We start from the raw sequence: 22201 nt of genomic DNA on the forward strand, positions 1-22201 counted from the left end.
AAAAAAGATTCCATGAAAAAAACCCTGTAAGGGAGTCGGTGTTAGATGGAAACAAACGATGCGAGGATTTTGGCAATTACGTATAGGTGGGGGTATTTTTGTAATTTAGAAAGTTCATGAGGGTTTTCGTAATTTACCCTTATTTCTTTTCCCAGAAAAGAAAGGAAAGAAGTAACACTGTCAAACTGATGCAGTATCTAAAACCATCAATAAACTCGAAATCTTTACCATGTCAATGCTTGCTGTATAGATTATAGAAGATTCAATAAAAACCAACACAAACGACAGAGTCCTCAAAAATCAAAGCCTGCGAATCGTATGGAATTACGTGCATCTACTCTGAAGCAAGAACTTGGTTTGTTATTTGGTCAACCAGTTACAAACAGTTAGTTGAACTGAATTTGAAATTCTAAACCATCACCCAAAAGAATGGTGTACAACACTAGAACACAATACTATACATTACAAAGAACTAAAAACATTTATCACAGGGGCATGTGGCAAGTCAAAGAAGCAACAGTTATTCGCCAACTCGTTCAAATTCGCTCATGTCATCAAGTAACTATAACTACACAAGAATCTCGTTACGGTAGTAACAATGAAAAAAGGGAGTACTATATTTTACGTTTCATGTTTCCCTACGAAAGCGACAGCCAGTAAATACAGGAAAATACTTTTTAAGTGAAAAAAAAAAAACCATGATTAGTGACGAAAGCGGAGTAGTAGTCAACAAAATTTCATGAAAAAAAAATGAAAATTAGTAACTTCTTTCTTGAAAACCAAGAAACCTGCAACTTGAAGACATAACTGTACTAGCTTCGTATGATTTTAATAATGGTTTGCTGATCAAACCATTATCTATATATATCAGCATATATATGTACCTACATGTTAATGTATCTAAAAAAACAAACGCTGCACTAAAATATCCCATCTTTTATAAAATTGATGGGGAACAGCAAATTCCTTTCATTTCAAAGAGAGATGTTGAACATGTACATGAATTGAAACCCTATATTTCTCAATAAATGACATCAATGGCCTAATCGGAAAGATTAAAAAAGCCTCAATCACATTTGAGGAGACAACATCATGTCCATCCTTCTGTGATTGATCTCATGTGGTTCTACTACTGATCTTGGCGCAAGTGCCAGATAAATAACTACCGACAATAATTGATCACAAGAACAAAAAAAAATATACCGATCGATAATTATAGAGAGATACATTGTACCGATTCAGGGAAACTTCTAGGCGGGGCCACAGCAATTACATATCTTTGCACGTGAGATTTCTGAGTAGTTACCGTTGCTTGAGTCGATGCTGTCTCAGCATTATCAGTTTGCCCCCGACTGTGTAACTTAAAAAGTCGATTGATGACAGAAAACTTCTCCAAATCTTGGCATTCCAATCTTAAATCCAATGCTGATGCACTCTTGTCCAGTCTGCAAATTAGAAAACGCATATTTACGTCAAGGCGCGATGAAAGACATGATCATAAACGGAGGACAACAAATTCAGCATTATAACCAAAGCTTATAGTGACTAAAACTCATATATTTTCAATCTTAAAATAAATACAAAATTTGCTGTATTCGCTTAAAATTAACTCGTTTATGCGAGTTTCAAGCTCATATCAGCCACACAGAATTATAAAAAAAATAATAAGAGTAAATAACGAATATAAATAACAAAATGAACATGAAAAGATTTGTTCACTTGATCATGTGATAAGTCTGTCTGCAAACAAAACCCAATATTGGATTTTCATTCATTTTAATACAACTATGCTGACGATAAAAGTATAAGAATGAAAAGAGAAACTCTAGTACCCTACATAAGAGATGATGGCAATAATGATTAGTTTTGTTAAACCCTGCCAGTTACATGGCACCATGTAAAGCACAAAAACCAAAACGGTTGAAATTGTACAGACTGCAACACCTGATTAGCACAGGGGTGAAAAATTCAGACTTATAGGCCTTTCTAAGGAACTATAAATAAAAGCAAGGATGCAGCTACATAGTACTGGCAACCATTCACACTGTTACCTCAAATCCTGGAGTTATTAAAAATACATTTGTTATAATTTTTAATCTAAAAGAACGTGACGTGTAAATTTCTTATTCATATCATTATTACATTAAGGATAAAATTTAAAAAGAAAAGTAACTTTTCAAAATCAATAGAGTAAATTAGAAAAATAAAGCAAAGATGAGATGAAATAAACTGTGTACATATATCGAGTTATAACTTAATAGTCACACAAACATACCAAATCAAAAAAGATAGTATCTGTCATATATGATAACAATAATGTAGATCATAATCGACTTCGGGATATTTCTAAACTAGTCTGAAAGGTTGAGAAGAAAATTAAGTTACCATTTTCACCAAAAGGAAAACTCATTCAGGCATTTAACTTAGTCCTGACGAGATACAATCCTAAAAAGCTGATGAAGTATAATGAAAACCAGAAAAACAAAGACAAGCTGCAGAGAGTTACCTCAGGATATCAGTTTCTAGCTTCTTTGCTTTTCCTAACAACTCTTCAATAACTTTTGCGAAACTTGAATCACCGTTTAGTTTGTCCTTAATGGAATGCCTATAAGATAGTTTATATAAAAAAGATAGTTACTTAGACTGCAGAAAAGCAAAACAAAATAAAACAATGAGAATTATGAAAATGCAGAAGATCCATATAGACATGATTCAACTAATCAGGAAATATCCAAGTTCGTTCTTACATGTCTACGCCGCCATTGGATAAACCCAAATCACCTGAGTGACAAACATCCCTACATGCATCTCCCAGTGCTACCCTAGATACAGCATAAGTCACACACTCGTATTCAGAAGTTGCATCAGCGGAGAGAATATTTGCAGGTGGAGGGTAAAATAGTTGCTGCATAAGCTGTGTTGTCAACCCAAGTCTTCTCTTTGATCTAACGACTGGAGGTTCATCTTCAGTTAAATCAGCACTATTTTCAATCTGTCACCAGAAAAAAAGAGACAACTGATGTAGTTAACCCTGAAAGAATTGAAATCAATCAACAATGAGAGCATACATACAAACCCATCATACCTTTTCGGTAAGACTATTTGCCACCTTATTCCAATCTATTTCTGCCACGCTGCATTCAGTAAAATTAATACAGATTAAAAAGAAATTGCAGCAAGAACCACACTCGCAGAGCATTGGAAAATACAAACATAAAACTTGTTAATTCATTGAATCAAGGACCACTACTTTACTTATCAATATGAAAAAGAGTTTGTAAAAGAATAGAACCAAAGAAGGAAATATACTGGTTCATGATAATTACCTAAGAAAAGATAGTTTTTGTGATCCATCTGATATTTCTTTGTGCCAAGAGTGAAGTTCATAAGTAGCACTCTTACGCTTCTTGGGTCCCAAAATCACCTGATGCTGACCAGTGACATTCAGCTGCAATGACTCGGAAGATAAATGCTTGTTTGCTTCTGATGTGGGAGCAGAATTTATAACGGTACTACCAACTCGACATGTATCAATTGGAATAGCAGTACTTTTCTCCTCTAAATTAGGAGAGACCAAATGACTAGAAGGTTTTACAAGGGTAAATAGTAGTTCTTCTGGTCTCAATGAGGTGAACGTTTGTGCATTATGCACATGCATCATTTTCCCATCTTTAAAAGATCCGTAGTGATTGAATCTGGATGGTGCTATCTGATGGACAACCTGATTATGCTCGACTCCAACAGAAGTAGAACAATCAGTAGAAGATTTGTTCCAAGAAGCATCCACATTAGCCACCACGATATCCTGTGAGGCAAAATTTTCATGTGGAGAAATATTTCTCTGCAAGATATCAGTAGGTGTGGAGACGCTCAGCATCCTTGAATCTTTAGAAGGAACTCCAGTACTTGAATCCAGTGAATCTACAACGTTATCTTCATTTTGTGGCCCTGCCGTCAAATGTGCTTGACTAACATTAAGAATGCTATCTGGTCCTCTTATTCTCTTTGAAACTCTAACGCTTGGATCAGTCTCTGCGTCCTTCGAGGCCCTCATTTGGTTTAGTAAGGCATTGTTTTCATTAGAGAAGATATTAGGTTTCAAAGATTGCCCAAAAACTCCAGTATCCTTATGTTTTGAAGCAGAATTAGCAGGATAATCATTTGTTTTTCCCAGAGATTCTTCCATTTCCGTAGCTGAGTCAATCTTCGCAAATGATGCAACCTGTCCAGAAGTTTCCTTCAACCTAGGCTCTTCCCCGAAAAGACCTGAAGAATTTGCCTGAACTGCATTTGATTCGGATGAAAGGTGACCCCCTTTACTAAAATCTAGATTACCTTGAGAATGTGATTCCGAATTCTTTGGCTGAGGTGGTCTTGAAAATTGTGACGGAACATTAGAGTAGTGAGTCGGCAAAGTGTGTCGAGATGCAGGAACATTGGTCCACATGTTATGCAAAACTTGGCTGGGAGCTCCCTCTCGAGAAATGCCAGACATGCCAAAATGCTGAGGACTGCGCATTTGATTCCTGGTTAATGCAGCTTCAGCAGGACCTCTTTCTTGTACATCACAAGAGCCTGTTTGTTGAATCGTTCCCCCAAATGGAGCAAGATTATCTTTTTGAATATTGTGAGAAGCATCAGGTGAGGAGGTCTCTGCAGATCCCCTTTTCACCGTAGGTGAAGTATTATAGCTGAAAGAGGAGTCCAAGTGCTGATTCATTGCCACTTTTCCACTTGCCTTCATTAGTTTATTTTGAAGCTGACTTCCTGCGGAAGGAGTTTCAGAGCTGAATGCTGGATAATAATTTCTAGTAGCCTTATACAGAGGATTCTCGTTCCCAGGATGTTCTGCACCTGCAGATCTATCATCTTCAAATTGAATCTGAGAATCTTCATTAGGGTATGGCAAAGGTTGCACTGAAGATGTTGGGACCATCAGCAGACCTTTCTCTCCCAGGTCAGCACCGGCATGACTAGGATGTATTGAATTGATATTGCCTTGAGCATTCTGAGAAGCTAATGGAAGGCCAGGGATCTGCAATCGCCCAGATGGTGGACCGAGTTGCAATCCAAAACCTTGAGAAACAGAAGATTGACTAAGCTGCTGCTTAGATGATCCAGAACTTAAGTGCGTCAAGGCACCCTGGTCTCTTGATTGATCCACCTTGTGAAGAAGCTCCAACATGTTTTGACTAGATTAAAACACCCAGAATGTTGTCAAAATATGTAAGAACTATAAATGGAAATAAAAATGAAAAACTGTAAGTACCTGGGTGAAGAAGCCTTATTTATGCTTGAATCGGAGGGTCGACTAGAAGAAACAGACATATTAGGTGCATAACCGAGAAAGCTGCCATGCAAAGGCTCTTGTTCAGGACCTTTATTGTCTTTTGGGAGCCTACCCTGTAGATTAAACAATATTCATTATTTATGGCTCGTCAATAGTGGTGTCTACACAGAATTCACAATATAATTCATAATTCACTTTTGCTGTTGTTCCTCTAGAATTTCTTGATATTTGACCAAACAATTTTGACTGGCAAAAACTACGTATTCCGCAAGGAACTGGCCTTTTACCTGGGTAGGCTGCTTCAGTCCATAGGTAGGTCCCGCATCCTCATCCAAGGTCCCCATGGGATGATGCTGAAACTTACGATGGACAGAAAAATTACTAGCAAGCTGATTAATTGACTTTTGTTTCCCAGGGGGCAGAGATCTTGCATCACTCACATCCAACAATCCACTTTCTCCAAGGCCACCAGAAGGATGCTGAGATAAGTTTGAGTGATGGCTGTCACTAGAATTTTCCTTCATAGCACAACTTTGCATATCATGTCTAGTAGCTTCATCTTTATTGCTGCTATTCAACAAGTTCAAATCCTGATTGTATTCATTAACCTGGTTCAGCATTCTCCCCAGGCCTTCACCGCCTTGGACATTGGCTGAAGGATAGCCATTTTTCCACTGACTCAGTAAGTCTTTGCTCTGAACAAATGCACCGGTTCCATCAGCGAATCCCATGTTGCGTGAATTTGCTACTGAAGCAGTAGCATCATTTAAACTCAAAGCACCTATATTTTCTTGGGAATTTCCTAAAGTAGGTTGTACAGAGCCAAATTGAATAGCAGAACCAGTTACAGAATTGGACTTCCATAAAGAATTTTCATGCACTTCCCCTTGCATTACCCTCACCTGATGATTTTGAGAATTTTGTGACAACTTCTCAGCCTCGTCAATATTCAACAATCTATCTCCACCATGTGATACAGCTGCCAGAGCATTCCAACCATTAGGTGGTTGTCTAGTCCCACTCTGTCTCGGGGCCAAAGTACCAGAAAGTATCTTAGCATTTCTCTCAGCACTGAGAGAATGTTGCGAGGCATTTCCATATATTTGACTCCCGTCAGCAACTGATCTTTGTAATGAAGTACGATTCGACCACTCTCTAGCTTCCTCCAAAGGCTGCCCCAATCTTCGAAAAGTATCAGTTGGCACTCTTTGGTAAGGTCCATTTTGAAACTTATGTCCAAGTTGGTTCAATCCCATATTTACATTATCGGAAGGAGGGTTGGATCCAGAACTCAATGCTGAAGGAATTCGCGTATTGTCACTAGAAATAAATGCTTGTTTAACAATTTTATTGTGCGTTGAATGGGGCTGAATTGCAGAACTATCAGGATTGTGATTATTCAAACCACTCCACTCATCCTGTGCCCTTATATCACTGCTAGAAGTTTCGGCAACTGCAGACTGCATAAGAGCACTCCAACTACCACTTTGAATGGATGGAAACCCATTGGAAGATCCACCATCATCGAATAAATTACCAGCTTCACCACCCATATTGGGGCTCTTGCCAAAAGCAGCCAATATATTATCATCTGAACCATACAAAATCTTTTCTTCCGAAGGATCTAGTGCAACTTCATTCCAAGATTCAGACACTTGCCTTGGATGAATTTCATGCGAGGTCTCGGTTTGAGCAGCTAGCTCCTGTCTCCTTGAAAGGTCCTGCTGTGATGCATTTCTTTGCATGGAATTCACTTGCATTCCAATATCCATTGTCCTAGTATTCAGGGATTGACTAGAAGCATGTTCAAATTTTGCATTCTGAAATTTCTGTCTAGAAATGGAAGTCTCCTCCTGTCCACCAATTTGATCAGGCAAAAAATTATGTCCAATTTGATCAGGCAAAAAATTATGTCGGCTACCGTGAGGAGAACTGCCAGAGGTTGCCATTTGTGGAATTGAAGATCTATCTGTCACCATCTGAGAATATTGATTGGCAGCCAAACCCCTTGACCCGGAAACAGGAACTCCATAAAGAGATTGATCAACCTGTTGAGGCACCACATCAGGTAAATGTTGTGTCTGGCCTGGGTTTGGTGAAAAAACAAGTCCACTGGAAGACCTTTGCATGCCTGAAGAACCACGAGTCAGCCAGTTTTTACCAGGCTCAGCTGCCCAAGGATGCTGTAAAGTATCAGAATTTGGAGAGCCGTTAACCCGAGTGGATGACAGGCTGCCAGATGCCTCTTCGGTATATGGAGGAACCTGGCTAATCATATTTTGAGGCATTAAGTCAAGCTGCCAATTTTGCTGCTGACTCTGAAGCTCTTGCATTTTCCTGATCATGAGTTGCTGTTGAAGTTGCTGCATGTCATTGAAGCCTGATTGCTGACGCTGTAACGCCTGCAGCATGTTTGCTTGCTGGTGACTCATCTGCTGCTGACCACCAAATAGATCAAAACTTACAGGAGCACCAGATGTTTCAGATCTACCTGAACTTTTGGCTTGTTCCTGGCCACTCTGCTGATGGACAGGTAAGGTTCTTGACGCTATTAGATGACGCTGATCTGAATCTGTATCCATCGCCAGAAAGTTTGGTTCATTCTGCCTAGTTTGGTAAAACTGATTTCCATACATAAATCCATTCGATGGTTGCTGTTCATTGAGGGACTGATTTTTAGAAAAATCAGGTCTCGGATTTGATTGAGAAAAGTTCAAGCTATGTGCCGCATTAACAGGATAGCTGGCCTGTAACCTATCTGTTTATATTTGTGCAACCACAGAAATATCAAAAAAGCAATTAGTCAAGTATATAAAAAAAAAAAAAAAAAAAAAAGGTTAGTCGCGAAATAAATGGCAAAAGTTATATATATGCAGGCTAAAGCCTAAAGGGAAATTATCCAAACAGAACAGAATAAATTTAGTACATATAATTAAGCTCGACACAGAAGCAGTAAGGTAGTACCTGAGTTTTGTGAAGAGTAATTTTTACTACTAGATGTTACTATATCACTTTGCCTCTGGCTGCCAACCCAAAAATTGTTGTTTTGCACAGGCCAATTCCCTATATGTGATTGTTGCTGCCCCTGAGATGAATTTTCTTGCGCAAAGAAATTGTGGACCCTATCTCCATTTTCGTTGCCAGGCATAGATGACGGTTGAAAGCCAGAATTTCAGCTGTTGACAGTTGGTATGTTTCAATATATAAATAAAGAATTAACACCTTAAATCTTGCAATTCCTTTTTTCCTTGGGATCTATGAAATACTCCCACCCTTTAAAATACAAGATAAATTGAATTCAGATCCAATTCTCGTCAATAAATTATCAATCCTGCAACTTCTCAACATGAGACAGCCTCCTGAATAAGAACAAGCCCAGTGAAAATACTATTAGAAAACAGTCGGAATAAATACTCACAACTAAAGAAAGTTAAATGCAGTCAATATGAACACCAAGAATCACAGGATCATCTTCCACATGAACAAAATAAGTGGGGCAGAATCACACTATCACACACAAAAAGATTGGTATTCAATATGCAGTTTGTTCAATGTCCATTCACTAGACCACCAATGTATATTAAAGTCTCATGAATAACAATCCCTACTAGAGTTATCTTGCCCTCCAATATCACTGCCACACCTAATTGCAAGACTCACAAATCTGAATCCCACTATAATAATTACTCATTTTTCGAAAGACCAAAATCTCAAAAGTGCTCTAGGATAATATTCAATGAGCCCAATGAAAATAGAAATTAAAATACCACCCTTCATGATTCATCCCTTCAGATTAAAATAGTATACACGTATCCAGATATTTCATATGGAACCAGTTCTGATCTAATCTTTTTCAACACTATCCCCTGCCTCACCAGCGTGAAAAGCTCGAACAAGGTGCAACAAATGTCTTAAAATAAACAGAAAGAGTTGATTAGTGCTGAATGAACAAAGAAAGAAAAGTTGGCAGGTATTTAGAAAACTGAGAGAGATTGGACGAAGTAGATGATAGAATCCGTTGTATTGGATTGAGGTTGTAGATTACGTGTCTCTAAGAAGTTACTCATAGTCAATAATACCCAAGTCGGGATAGTTAAAAGAGTAAAAAGAAGAGGTAAATCATCAATTCACCAACAGTGGTGTTCAGTGATCTAAGAAACCCTAACAAGTGGTATCTGAACATTCCTTGAGTACTATAGAAAACTATGGGAAGCCATGGAAAGGCTAAATCTAAGACTGTTTAAAGATACTAATCGTTATTGATGTATTGATAGGAACTACAATGTTGTTGAATAGCAACAAAGAAGAAAAAACATACAGTCGGATATGATTAGTCTGAGTTTTTCATCTTTACTAGTCACTACATCTTACGACAAAGAGCATTATCCTAGGGACATCAAAGATTTAAGTGCTTCTCAAATCATTGCTATCACTCATTTATTTGCACGTTATGCTTTTATCAGGCGTCACCGAAAGTGATTATGCTCATATGTAAAAAACTAGCCCAAATTCCCTAACGGAGATTGCAGTTTTTATGTTTTCAGCCTTATAGGACAGCAGTTTTTTTACTACAGAATGATGCAAATCTACCTAGATAAATAGCTTCTTAATTAAGTTGTAAAGTACCATATTAGTTATTACCCAGTTATGTACAGGCCATTTTGTTCGATATATTAAGAATCCATTCTTGCAAATTTCATTGTGGATGGGAAATGACATATTTTTCTTGCTTCACCAATTGAAAAGGAAAAGATCTTCATTTTTCGAACCAAAGGCTCTTAGCTTCATAAGAACTCCTCATTGATTGGCTAGGGAATATTACCATCTTAATGCCAAGTGAAAACAATCATAGATTAAACAATTGCAGTTTCCGAAGCACGCATTCACGCTAGCCATAAACCAAATAAAATCTAGACTAATGGTCGGACATTCCCAATAAAGCTCTGCCTAAACTCTGTAACCACCTCTTTGCATACAAAATTGCATTCCATCCTATTGGCTAACAACAAAATAAACCATCCCTACACCTCACAAAATCAAGTAAACAACTGTAAAAAGAAGATCAAAACTGTACCAAAAACGAGTACACCCCAACCCAAAAACACAGTATCTTCCACATTTAAGAAACAAGATCACAAAATATTCAATTCGGCATCTTAATACAAAAAAACCACAGACTGCCTCAATAATTGAACCAGTGCCAAAAATACAGCTGAAATAAGACCCCTAAAACCCAGCCCCAAATTCATGGTGACAGCGCATAGCATCAGGCAAATACACCCTGCCCACCACCCCATCCAACACACATTACATAAATACAGAGGTTTCACGATGAGATTAAAAAAAAAATAGAGGGGGAAGACTTACGCAAAATTAGGGCTTGTGTAATTGCAGAAGAATGGAGATGAATATCGATCTTCAAATACAGGTGGATTTTCTATTCTAGGGTTTTGAATGGGCGAGGCGAGAAGCGGGGAGTTATAGAGGGAAAACTGGTGATGAATTGTGCTGTGTGTGTTTGTGTGAGAAAGATAAGTGTGCGAAATTTTCAACGAACTACGAGAGTGGAGGTTTGGCTCGGACCGGAGCTAAGGCTCGGGTGGGCCGACGCGTTGATCTGTGCTTGATTGGATGCACTCCCCGAACGAATCACTGCACTCATAAAATCTATATATAATATAAAAAGAGAATCTATGCCCTCAATGATTGACATGTGGCAAATGATGATGTCATTTGTCAAAATTGCTTAGTTGGAGTTCAATTGATTAGGTGGATTCTTCAATTGATTAGGTGGCATTTTTATTTATGGATGTTTTTAAGTTTTTTCCTATTTTACATTTACACAATCATTTAATAATTACCACATGTATATATATTATTTCCAAAGTTAATATTTTATAAATTCGAAATAAAAAAATCTTATTTATATTTTCATATTTCAAAATATATTTATTCAAATAAATTCATGAAACTCAATTGTTTTATGAATATTCAAATAATTTTCATAAAAAAAATATATTTTTAAATACTAAAATATTAAAATAAAGGAATATGTTGTTTTTTTTTTGTAATTTTCAATATTTTAGAATGTTCGAATATCCATTCCATTAAAAATAATAATGAAAAAATATTTTAGTTTTTAACTGAAGTAGTTAATAAATATGCACTATTTTTTTATATAATTTTTATTATACCATATTTCAAATTAAAAATAATTATATTATTTAATAAATATGCAATGCACGGTGGATGATTCTAAATGAAGTGGCTGGTTGTATATTTGGAAAACACTATTTAATATATAATAATATGGTCCGAACTATAGAACGGATTATGTATTATATTTATTAATTATTATTTCAAATAAAATATCAAATCACTAATATAAATGAATCTTTAATATTTCAAGATTCCATCGTATCATCTTTAATAAAAAAAAATTTATTTATATTTCCAGTATTTCAAAATATATTTATTGAAAAAATTCATGATACTTAATTTTTTTACGAATATTCAAATAATTTTCAGAAAAAAATGTTTTTTTTAATATTAAAATATTAAAATAAAGGAATACATTTTTTTTAAATTTTCAATATTTTGGAATATTCGAATATTCATTCAAAAAAAAAATTTAAAACTTTTTTTTACATTGTACTGTTTAATAAATATCAATATTTTTTGTTACTAATAATTTGAAATTGCGTATTTCTATTACACGTTCAAAAAATTATACTGAATTAATTTATAATTTTTTTATTAATACATTATTATATTAAGACGATGATTGCATTAATACATTATTCTGTGTTATATTTACTCAATTAGAAATATGTCAATTAATCAAATGAAATATATATATATATATATATATATATATATATATATATATATATATATATATATATATATATATATATATATATATATATATATATATATATATATATATATATATATATATATATATATATATATACACACACGTATTTACTTATTTATTATATCACATATCTCCAATTGAAGTTTAAAAATATTGATTCCAAATTTTAAGCTTTTCATTTCCATAAATTGCATATCAATCACACGATTTGATGGCGTATACTTTGAGATCACATCTAATTAAATTGATTTGTTTTAAGTGATGGAGTGGGTATATAAAAGATATAATCAACAATGATATTTAACACCTACTAATTTGCTTTTTTCCTTTACTTATCTTGATTTACTTCTTTAATTAAAATTCAAATAAATTAGTATGGTTTTACTTTATTTTTACGATTATATAATTTAGTCCAAATTAAGATCTTTAAATTGCCAAGATTTTTTTCCATGATTATCGAATTATTTAAATTATTTGATGCATACCATTAGTGCCACAAATAAAATAATTTCCTATTTTAGCAAAAATCTAAAAAAATCATCTCTTCTTAAACCCTATAAAAACTCCATTGTTTTCATTCATTTTTCACAACCCCATCCGTCCGTGTTGCTTTGTTTTCATTTCTTATCATTCACTTTTCCTAACCCCTTCCATATTAGATTGTTTTTGTTTCTTATTCCGACGTTCCATATTTCGGTTGAATCTTTAGTTGCTCTTCATAATTACATACATATTGAATTTCGTTGTTATTATGTTTTTCTTCATTTTATTTTTTCATTCATATCATTTTTTTTACGTTTTATACATTTATTTTTTGGTTTCTTTTATTTTTATGATTTTTTTAATGTAGTTGTTTTTTTTTTTTTATATCCATATGTTTTTCACTGTTAATAACTAGCTATTATATTATTTTATGTTTTTGTTCTTTGTTCTTCATGTATTCTTTATTTGATTATTTTATATGTTAATTTTGTTGTTAATCCTTGCTATAAATCTTTGTTGTTCTGATTTTGTTTCATTTCTTTTTTGTTTTTTACAGAACCTCACCAATATTTTGGATAATATGCAAAAAGATTTTTCAAGACTGGACAAGATGGTGAAATATCCTACCGATCTATTGTTTTAAATTAACAATGTGACATACAAAATGTTGATATAAACGTGTTTGTTTTTTGATTGTGTAATTTATTATGTGAATTTAGTTTATTTTTTTATTTGAATAATTGTAAACAATATATTAATTTTCCGGTTATGTGTATTTTGTATTTTTTGAAAATAAATTATATGATATATTCAAATGAATAAATGTGCTGTTCAATTTCGTTCCATTTGAAATTTAGTTCCATTTGATCTAATTCGAGTTTTCTGTATGACATTGATTTTCAAACGACTAACAAGTTTTAAATAAATACAATTACGTGATATGAGATACAACTTTCTTTCTATTAAACAATGCATTTTACATTTAAACTTTGCTATAATTCATTCTATTTTTTTTTTATAAAATCTTTAATTTTAATATTTCAACATAAATTTTTTTTCAACATCCTATGAATGTATAAATGGAAAAAAATATAAATAAAATTGTAATGTAATAATTACTTAGTATACATATCATTCATTTGATATATCATGCATTTTAAATATTTTTTCAACTTAAAATCGTAATTTTAATTATAACTTAAATATATTTAAAAATAATATTAATTTGAATATATTTTGTGCATTAATATTTTACATTAATATATTTTTTACACGAAGATTTCTTATATTTTAATATTTTAATCTATTTCTTTTTATTCACATGTTTAATATGGAGTGTTTTTTCTATAATTATTTTTACGACATTTCAAGAAAGAAGAATCCTATGCAGATTATGTATCTTTGTGTGGATCACTAGAGGAAAAATTTCCTTGGTCGGAGTGGATGATTTACTATATTTGCATATCACGTTATTTATTTTGGTAATAATAATTTTATTTCATATGCAGCAATATTTGAGATAGTGTTAAAAGTTTTTTGTTTGATATATTATATATATAACTAGAACGTAATCAATTATATTGAATTAGTCGATATATACATAAAATTGATGGACGTTGGTTGTCGGTGTATCTCATATTTTATTATATATCAATTATTGTTGTTTTTGTTACATTAATTTTTATATATTTAATTATTATATTTGTGTTCCACTGCCTACCTTTTTCTTACCTGATAAAAATGTTGGAAAAGATTTTCGAAAAATAACTATTTACAACATTAAATTTTAATCATATTAAGTTGAGTAAATCTTTTCTTTAAATATTAGCGTAATGTAATATTAGATGTAATCACTATTAATATATAGCATTAGACATATGATATTATACATTTTTATGTGTAACGACATACAACTATAATGCGATTTATATCTTCTCATTTAAGTATATTATTTTTTGAATTATATTTAATTTTAAGTTATTTATACCGATGTTGAATACATTGTCAGTGAAAAGAAAACTACCAAAAAATAAAGGGAAATGTCAATATATCCTGAAGGGAGTATATCCATTTCCATTCGGAAATTAAAAAATCTAGGAACTAGGTGTATGACATTTAACGGCAATACAATAGATATTGAAGGTTAGTTTGACTAAGATGATCGTGCTTCATTGCAAATATGTATCTTATATCAATACAAAAAGTTGGTACATATATGTAAAGTGTATCAGTATCAATTTAGTATCAATATTAGTATCATTATCACTATCAATATCATTATCAACATCAGTATCAGTATCAGTATCAATATCAATATCAATATCATTATCAATATCATTATCTATATAAGTATCAATATTAGTATTCTTATTTGTATTAACCATTTATATTAATGTAAGTATTATTATTAGTATTAGTATTAGTATTAGTATTTGTATTAGTTGTATTAGTGTTACTATTAGTGTTAGTGTTAGTATTAATATTAGTAATAGTATTAGTATTAGTATTAGTATTGGTATTAGTATTAATATTAATATTAATATTAATATTAATATTAGTATTAGTATTAGTATCATTATCAGTATGAGTATTCGTATTAGTATTTGTATCGGTATTATCGGTATCGGTATTGGTATCAATATCGGTATCGATATCGGTATGCGTATCGGTATCCGTATGAGTATTGGTATCGGTATTGGTATTAATATCAGTATGACTATCAATATCAATATCGATATCGGTACCGGTAGCGGTATCGGTATCGACATCGGTATCGATATGAGTATGAGTATCACTATTGCTATCGGTATCAGTTTAGTATCAATATCAACATCATTATTAGTATATGTATCGTTATCAGTATCATTATCAATATCAATATCACTATCAGTATCAGTGTCAGTATCAATAGCAGTATCATTATCAGTATCAGTATCAGTATCAGTATCAGTATCAGTATCAGTATCAGTATTAGTATTAGTATTTGTATTAACCATTATTAGTACTGTTAGTATTAGTATTATTATTAGTATTAGTATTAGTATTAGTATTAATATTAACCATTACTATTAGTGTTAGTATTAGTATTAATATTAATATTAATATTAGTATTAGTATTTATACTAACCATTATTATTATTGTTAGTATTACTATTAGTATTAGTATTAGTATTAATATTAGTATTTGTATTAGTATTTGCATTTGTATTAGATTTAGCATTAGTATCACTATTAAATTAATATTAGTATTGTTCGTAACACTGTCTAGAGTTAAGAGTATATTTTCAATAACGATTTTCATCAATTAAGAATCTGGTGAATTGTCCTATGCTACTTGCAATATCGTGTACAAAGAAGTATTTCAAGAGTTGTATTTCGGTGAATATGACACTTTAACAAACATCATTTATATATTATATGCATGCGCATGTTTTTCATTGACTTATATGTGTACATTTAGGCTCCGTTTGATAGCCTCTGAATAAGCTCTGAATTACCAGCCATCTCTTATTCGGTAAGCAATATCGTATTCAGTGTGTTTGGTAGGAAGGTCTGATTGAAGCCATTCATTGCTTATTGGCTCAGTCAGAAATTTTGAACTTATTCATTCAGTTGTACGCTGAATGCATTTATGATTAATTTATTCCCAATAAATTTCACTATCTCAACCCATTTATCTTTTCTTCTATAAATTTCTTCCAATTAGATAAGTTGTATGGGTGTGTCTGTGTGATGGTGCAAAAATGTAAAATAGTTTTTAAAATTTCTACGCTAACGCAAATTTAAACATTTTATTCTTATGTTTTCTCATTAGATCTTTTTATTTGATATTTTTTATTTATATTAAAGTAATATATTTTCCTATCTATATGTGTCATTAATGTAGAATTAGTATTAACTCAGTTATATTGATTTTCATCAAATGAAACATGTGATCTAATGAATTAAAAAGATTATATATTTTTTGTTTTATAATTCAAATGGTAAATAAACATTTTATTAACAATTTTTAAGGACAATGTAGTAAAATCACACTATTCAGCCATAATAAGCTTCGAGTTAACAAACAAACTTAATTGGCCAGTATTCAGCGTTCAAACGTCTCTCTTACTCATTCAGGTGTGTATTCAGCATTCAGCGTTCAACACTTAATTCTATCAAACATAGCCTTAATGTGCGTTCAGATTTATTTTTAGTGAATAGTGTTTTTCGTTGTGATATTCGATTATGCCCTTTTTTGGGCAAAGGTAATTCTATACACACATTCTTCATTTGATATATATATATATATATATATATATATATATATATATATATATATATATATATATATATATATATATATATATATATATATATATATAATATTTATTCATCTAATAAATTTGACAGTAGTTTCATGTGTTACTGTATCAAGATTCAGATTAATGCGTAAGACGTAAGAGTGGTGTTCTGAATCAATCTCCACTCATGGAGTTGCTTGTGGCATTTAATTTGACTGTTCCAACGTTGTCAATTTGTATTTATGTGGAATTTTTGTGATAAAATGAAATGCAATTTTTTTTATTTATTGCTGGATCATTTTAAATTTAAATCTTCGATATTTTATTAATGCAATTATTTGATCTTCGAATTAATCCATGTTTCCAGTCACGGTCAATTGTACGTAGCGTTGTCTCGAGTGAAGAGTATATATATATATATATATATTCTTTATCTACGCCTTTGACTTATATATTGAATATGATGAAAAATAACAGGTTATTCGTCCTCTGGTTATAGATCTGATTGTAGTTATGTGGTCTTCTTTACCAACATTCAGATTGATGTGCAAGACTGGTGCATTACTTTGATTTCAATCTCGGAGTTACTTGCTACATTTCAACGTGGATGGTGCTTAGAACATTGTTTGTTTATTTTTTAACGAGACTTTTGATTAATAAATTAAGATACGAATTTGTTATTTATCGTTCAATTGTATTCTTTACATTCTCGACATATTTTTTATTCGTTGATTTTCTATATTAATTCATTCTAAGTTTTTGAATTAATCCCCGTGCATCGCACGGGTGAGTTACTAGTATTAAATAAAATAAAATAAAATAAAAAGAAGAGAGAGAGATAAAGAGAAAACGTTCCGTCTCACTTATAATCATTGCGATGGAAATTGGGGGAGTTGGTTGGTTGGGGACTTGGGACGTTGATTTTTAATTTCAGCGACTTTAATTTCAAAAATCATTGATCTTGAAATTAATTTTTTACTTCCTCTGTCCCATATTATATGTCTTTTAATATATGTGTAACAACCCAAAACGTCATTTAAAATGGAACGGAGGGAGTATTTATTTATTTTGAAATCTTAATCTGATTTTAATAACTGGATATAATTTCTAAAATTCATTATTTTCGTTACATCTTAATTATGATATCAACATTATTATGACGAAATCTACTTCGCCCCCTAGAAATTTCTAGTTTTCGCAATTTCCCTCCTACAAATTGAAAAAATTCGAACTCTGGTGTATTTTTTAACGGATTTCGAATTTCTCCGTCCATTTATGGTGTACATTTAAACCTCTATAAATTAATACAGTCGGGACTATGGAAATTCTATTAATTGAGCGAAATATTAAATTATCGAGTTAATAATTTAGGATGTTCTCACCTAGTTGGGATCAGAAGGATTTATTATTTAAGCGAAGTTATTAAATTTATCGAATATTAATTTATCTGCAGTATATGCGTCATTCTATGGATATATGCGTCATTTTATTTCAATTACACTAGATTTTAAGTTTATCCATCTAATTTTAAGGACCAAATTGCAATTTTAAAATTTCCTTAAAAACCCTAATTCCCTTCCTTCTTTCCACGGCACTTTCAAGTTTCTCACAACACTAGTTTCTTTAACCACCACCATAACCCTCATCACGTTGTTGCTCAAGTTTCGCATTTTCTCATTAATTTTTCCAGTTATCCCTCACCAAAATTGACATCTTCCGCAGCTATGAAGACGTCGATCGGTCATACATCATCGACGCATAAATCTCTCCAATCTATTCGACCACCTAATATCCTTGTAAAGATTGACGACGAATTATTTGAATTTAGTGTTGGCTAACTTTAGGCGGATGTTTATCATGGTGTTATGGTGGTGGGTGGTTGCCAGCGGCGAAGCAGGTGCGATGGAGCAGGATAATTTTTTGGTGGTGGGAAGATGACTTATATTGAATTTATGTTTTTTGTATTTTCTTTCTTTAAATTGAATGGATAAATCGTTCAAGTGAAACCGAAAATCTCCTTCAAGTGAACGGAGAAATAAAAATACTGGTGAAGAAATGCTGGAAAGTGTCAATTGGGGCAAAGTGCAATTAGCATAATTTTGTAAGGGGGAAATTCTCATTTTTTAATTAGTAAGGGGGAAACTATGAAAATTGAAAATTTGTAGGGGTCAAAGTGCATTTTGTTCATCTTATTATATATTTATATTAAGGGATTATTTTGTAGACCCCCTCATTCCCAAATTATATAGAACTAACTAGCGAGTGGATTACACTCTAAGGGAAACCCCCCTAATTTCAAAAATATTTTGACATACCCCCTGGGCCCCTCTGAAGTACCTATAATACCCTTTTAAAATCAGTTTTAAACCCTAGACACTCACATTTCGGTCTCTCTCTTCTCCCAAATTCAAAATCCCGCCTCCACAAACCTCCCACCGGTGAAATTGCTTCTCGGAGCCATAACTCTCTCTCCGGTGGTCGGAATTCGATGGTTTAACTACCGTTGGATTCCTCTCGTCGGGCTCTTTCTTTTGGTGGTGATTTCATTCAGTTTGGAGAGCAGATCTGTTTCTGCAAATTTTTTTTTTCATTCGACGACGATGGTCTTGCCGGAAGTGTTCTTTGTGTTTCACCAGTCGAAATTTGACGGGCTACGCACCGTTGGATTCCTCTCGTCGAGATCTATATTTTGATGGTAATTTTGTTTATTTTTATGTTTTCAGATTTATTTCTATATTTTTTTGCATTTGTGGGCGCACGGAACCGTGGGTGGTTATAAGCGGCGGCTAGGGTTTTGGTAGGAGGCGAGGGGGTGAGGAGTCACTGTCTGTTTGATTTAAAATCTGTAGCATTTCCCAGCAATAACCTCTCTCTCTATCTCTCGATCTCTTAGTGTTTGTTGATTTTTGAGTGTTTTGATGTTTCTTCAAATTTTGTTGATTTGCAACTAAGTAATTTTTTTATTTTATTTTTTGATTTTTCAATTGCAACTTAATAAAAGCCATTGATTCTCTCCTTAAAGGTGTCAAAAATTTAGTTGAAATTACATGTGAAGCAGTGTTCAACAAACTGTATATATTACTATACATTACTATACATATAGTTACATGTAGTTATATATGCATATATTTGTGTATTTTCGATTTTGTATTTTTATTTGGTTTTGAGGTGATTTATAATAAAAATATTGACATTTGTAATTTTTTGTTGGGGTTTATGAATTTCTTTAGTATAAGCTAATATTCGTGTGTGTCAATTGATCGACTAAAAATATGGGCAAAAAAAACGAACATAACTACGAATTACTATAGGTACTATAGTTACATGTAGTTATTTTCAGTACAGTAAACATATTATTTTGAAAATTAAAAAAATTAATTTTTTTTTTTAATTTAAAAAAAAAATTAAAAAATTAAATATATATATATATATATATATATATATATATATATATATATATATATATATATATATATATATATATATATATATATATATATATATATATATATATATATATATATATATATATATATATATATATATATATATAACAAACAAGTTTATTATTATATAATAAAAAAAAATTAAATCAGCGAAAATGATAAATGCAGGACCAGAAATGTTGAATGCAGTTTGGCCGAAAATTGCATATAAGGGTAGTATAGTACTTTCGCTTCTCCAGGGGGTATGTCAAAAGATGATTTGGGCTTGGGTTTATCCCTGGTTTATTTGGTGGTTAGGGGGTATGTAAAATAACCAGTGTTCTAAATATCGGTCGTGGCGGTCGATATATCGGCCGCCATATCGGTATCGGTTATAAACCTTTACGATTTTGTTGAGGCGGTTTGGAATATCGTTTTTTTACGGCGAGGCGGTTTGCGGCGGTTTTTTGGCGGGTCAAACCGATATATCGGTCACCAAATCGATTTTTTTTTTTTTTTTCTAAATTTAAATTAAAATGAAAATATGTTTTGATTTTTTGTTTTTCTCCAATTCTTTCAACTTCTAAAACCAAACCAAGTACTACCCCGCAATTTATGCTTTGTTGTGTTTATATTAATTGTTGATGCGAAAGACTTGCATGGTATTTGTATTTCGTAAGAATCTTTTATTATATTATGATCTTATTGTTTTTAAATTTTTTGTTATTTATTGAGTAATTAGAATTATATAATAACATATGAATGATAGGATAGAATTATGTTTAAATATTCTTTTATATATATTTTGAGTATTTACAAATAATATTTAGAAATATATTACACTAAATTTAAAAACCGATATATTTCCGATTTATCTCCGATAAATCACCGCCGCGCCGATTTATCGTGTGGCGGTCCCTAACCGCCACGTACCCGATAACCGCCTTTTAGAACCTTGAAAATAACCCCTTATATTAATGGTAGAATTAAAAAAAAATAGTAAATTACGGCAACCTCTTCGAGTAAGGTCAAATTACGAAGGAAAAAAAAATCTTCATGTTTTGATTATTACAACCATCCCCTCAACTATGAATTTTTGTACATGTCCACTCTTATGATGTCAAATTCAACAGAATCTTCCCGCAATGTGGACATAGAATCTTCCCGCAATGATGGACATGTAAGAATATTCATAGTTAGGGGATGATTGTAATTACCCAAATATTATGGGTTTTTTGTAATTTGACGTTACCGGTACCTCAGGGGTGACCGTAATTTAGAGCTTGTTTGGCTAAGCTTATAAGCTCCTAAAAATATCTTATAAGGCCCCGTTTGGTTGGCAAGATAAGATTACCCATGACAAGATTAAATAATCTAATGAGACCCAATTAATTTATTGGAGCTTGAAACGTCCAAAAAAAACTCATTAGAACGCAAGATAAGCCAAGACAATCCATGATTATATAATTTTGGCGGGTCGACCCGGCAATTTATTGAGGATACCAAACATCAAATTAAGTCCAACTATTTAGTTAATCATGGCTCATCTTGGCAATCAAAAGGGGCATAAGATGTTTAAGCACTTATAAGTTGTTAAAAGATGTTTGGTAAAACAATTACAATTTTTCTTTTATCAAAGCAACGTATTTTTTTACTCAAGATTAATAATTAGTTAAAATATAATTATCAAAATTATCATAATAATTGTAAAAAAATAAAATTATTTAGGGGCAGTTGAGAATTGAATCCGATTTTTTTCCATTTATATTTTATATGTATATAAAAAAACCCGGATAATCTGATTATCTCAATAATAAATTATATAATGTAATCATGTATT

At 32.2% G+C, this 22201-nt stretch overlaps 1 protein-coding gene across 1 annotated transcript; it reads right to left on the reverse strand.

The window, feature by feature from the left end:
• Positions 1-921: 921 nt before the first annotated feature.
• On the reverse strand, positions 922-10981 carry LOC105973464 (uncharacterized). The gene is made up of 9 exons (XM_012998488.2): positions 10658-10981; positions 8255-8649; positions 5578-8048; positions 5270-5403; positions 3327-5192; positions 3086-3134; positions 2748-2992; positions 2507-2605; positions 922-1445 (listed from the first exon to the last, which is right to left on the reverse strand). The coding sequence occupies exons 2-9, from the start codon at positions 8436-8438 to the stop codon at positions 1214-1216; spliced, it is 5280 nt and encodes a 1759-aa protein (XP_012853942.2). The 5' UTR covers positions 8439-8649; positions 10658-10981; the 3' UTR covers positions 922-1213.
• Positions 10982-22201: the final 11220 nt, after the last annotated feature.

Source organism: Erythranthe guttata, chromosome 4 (genome assembly GCF_056151865.1).
Source record: "Erythranthe guttata isolate IM_541 chromosome 4, IM_541, whole genome shotgun sequence".
NCBI classification, from domain to species: domain Eukaryota; kingdom Viridiplantae; phylum Streptophyta; class Magnoliopsida; order Lamiales; family Phrymaceae; genus Erythranthe; species Erythranthe guttata.

Excerpts from the sequence above, each read along its gene's own strand:
- LOC105973464 (XM_012998488.2), bottom strand. The coding sequence starts at position 8,438 with ATGCCTGGCAACGAAAATGGAGATAGGGTCCACAATTTCTTTGCGCAA. Across the intron at positions 8,049-8,254 it reads TTACTCTTCACAAAACTCAG|ATAGGTTACAGGCCAGCTAT; the intron begins GTACTACCTTAC and ends AAATATAAACAG. Across the intron at positions 1,446-2,506 it reads CTAGAAACTGATATCCTGAG|ACTGGACAAGAGTGCATCAG; the intron begins GTAACTCTCTGC and ends TCTAATTTGCAG.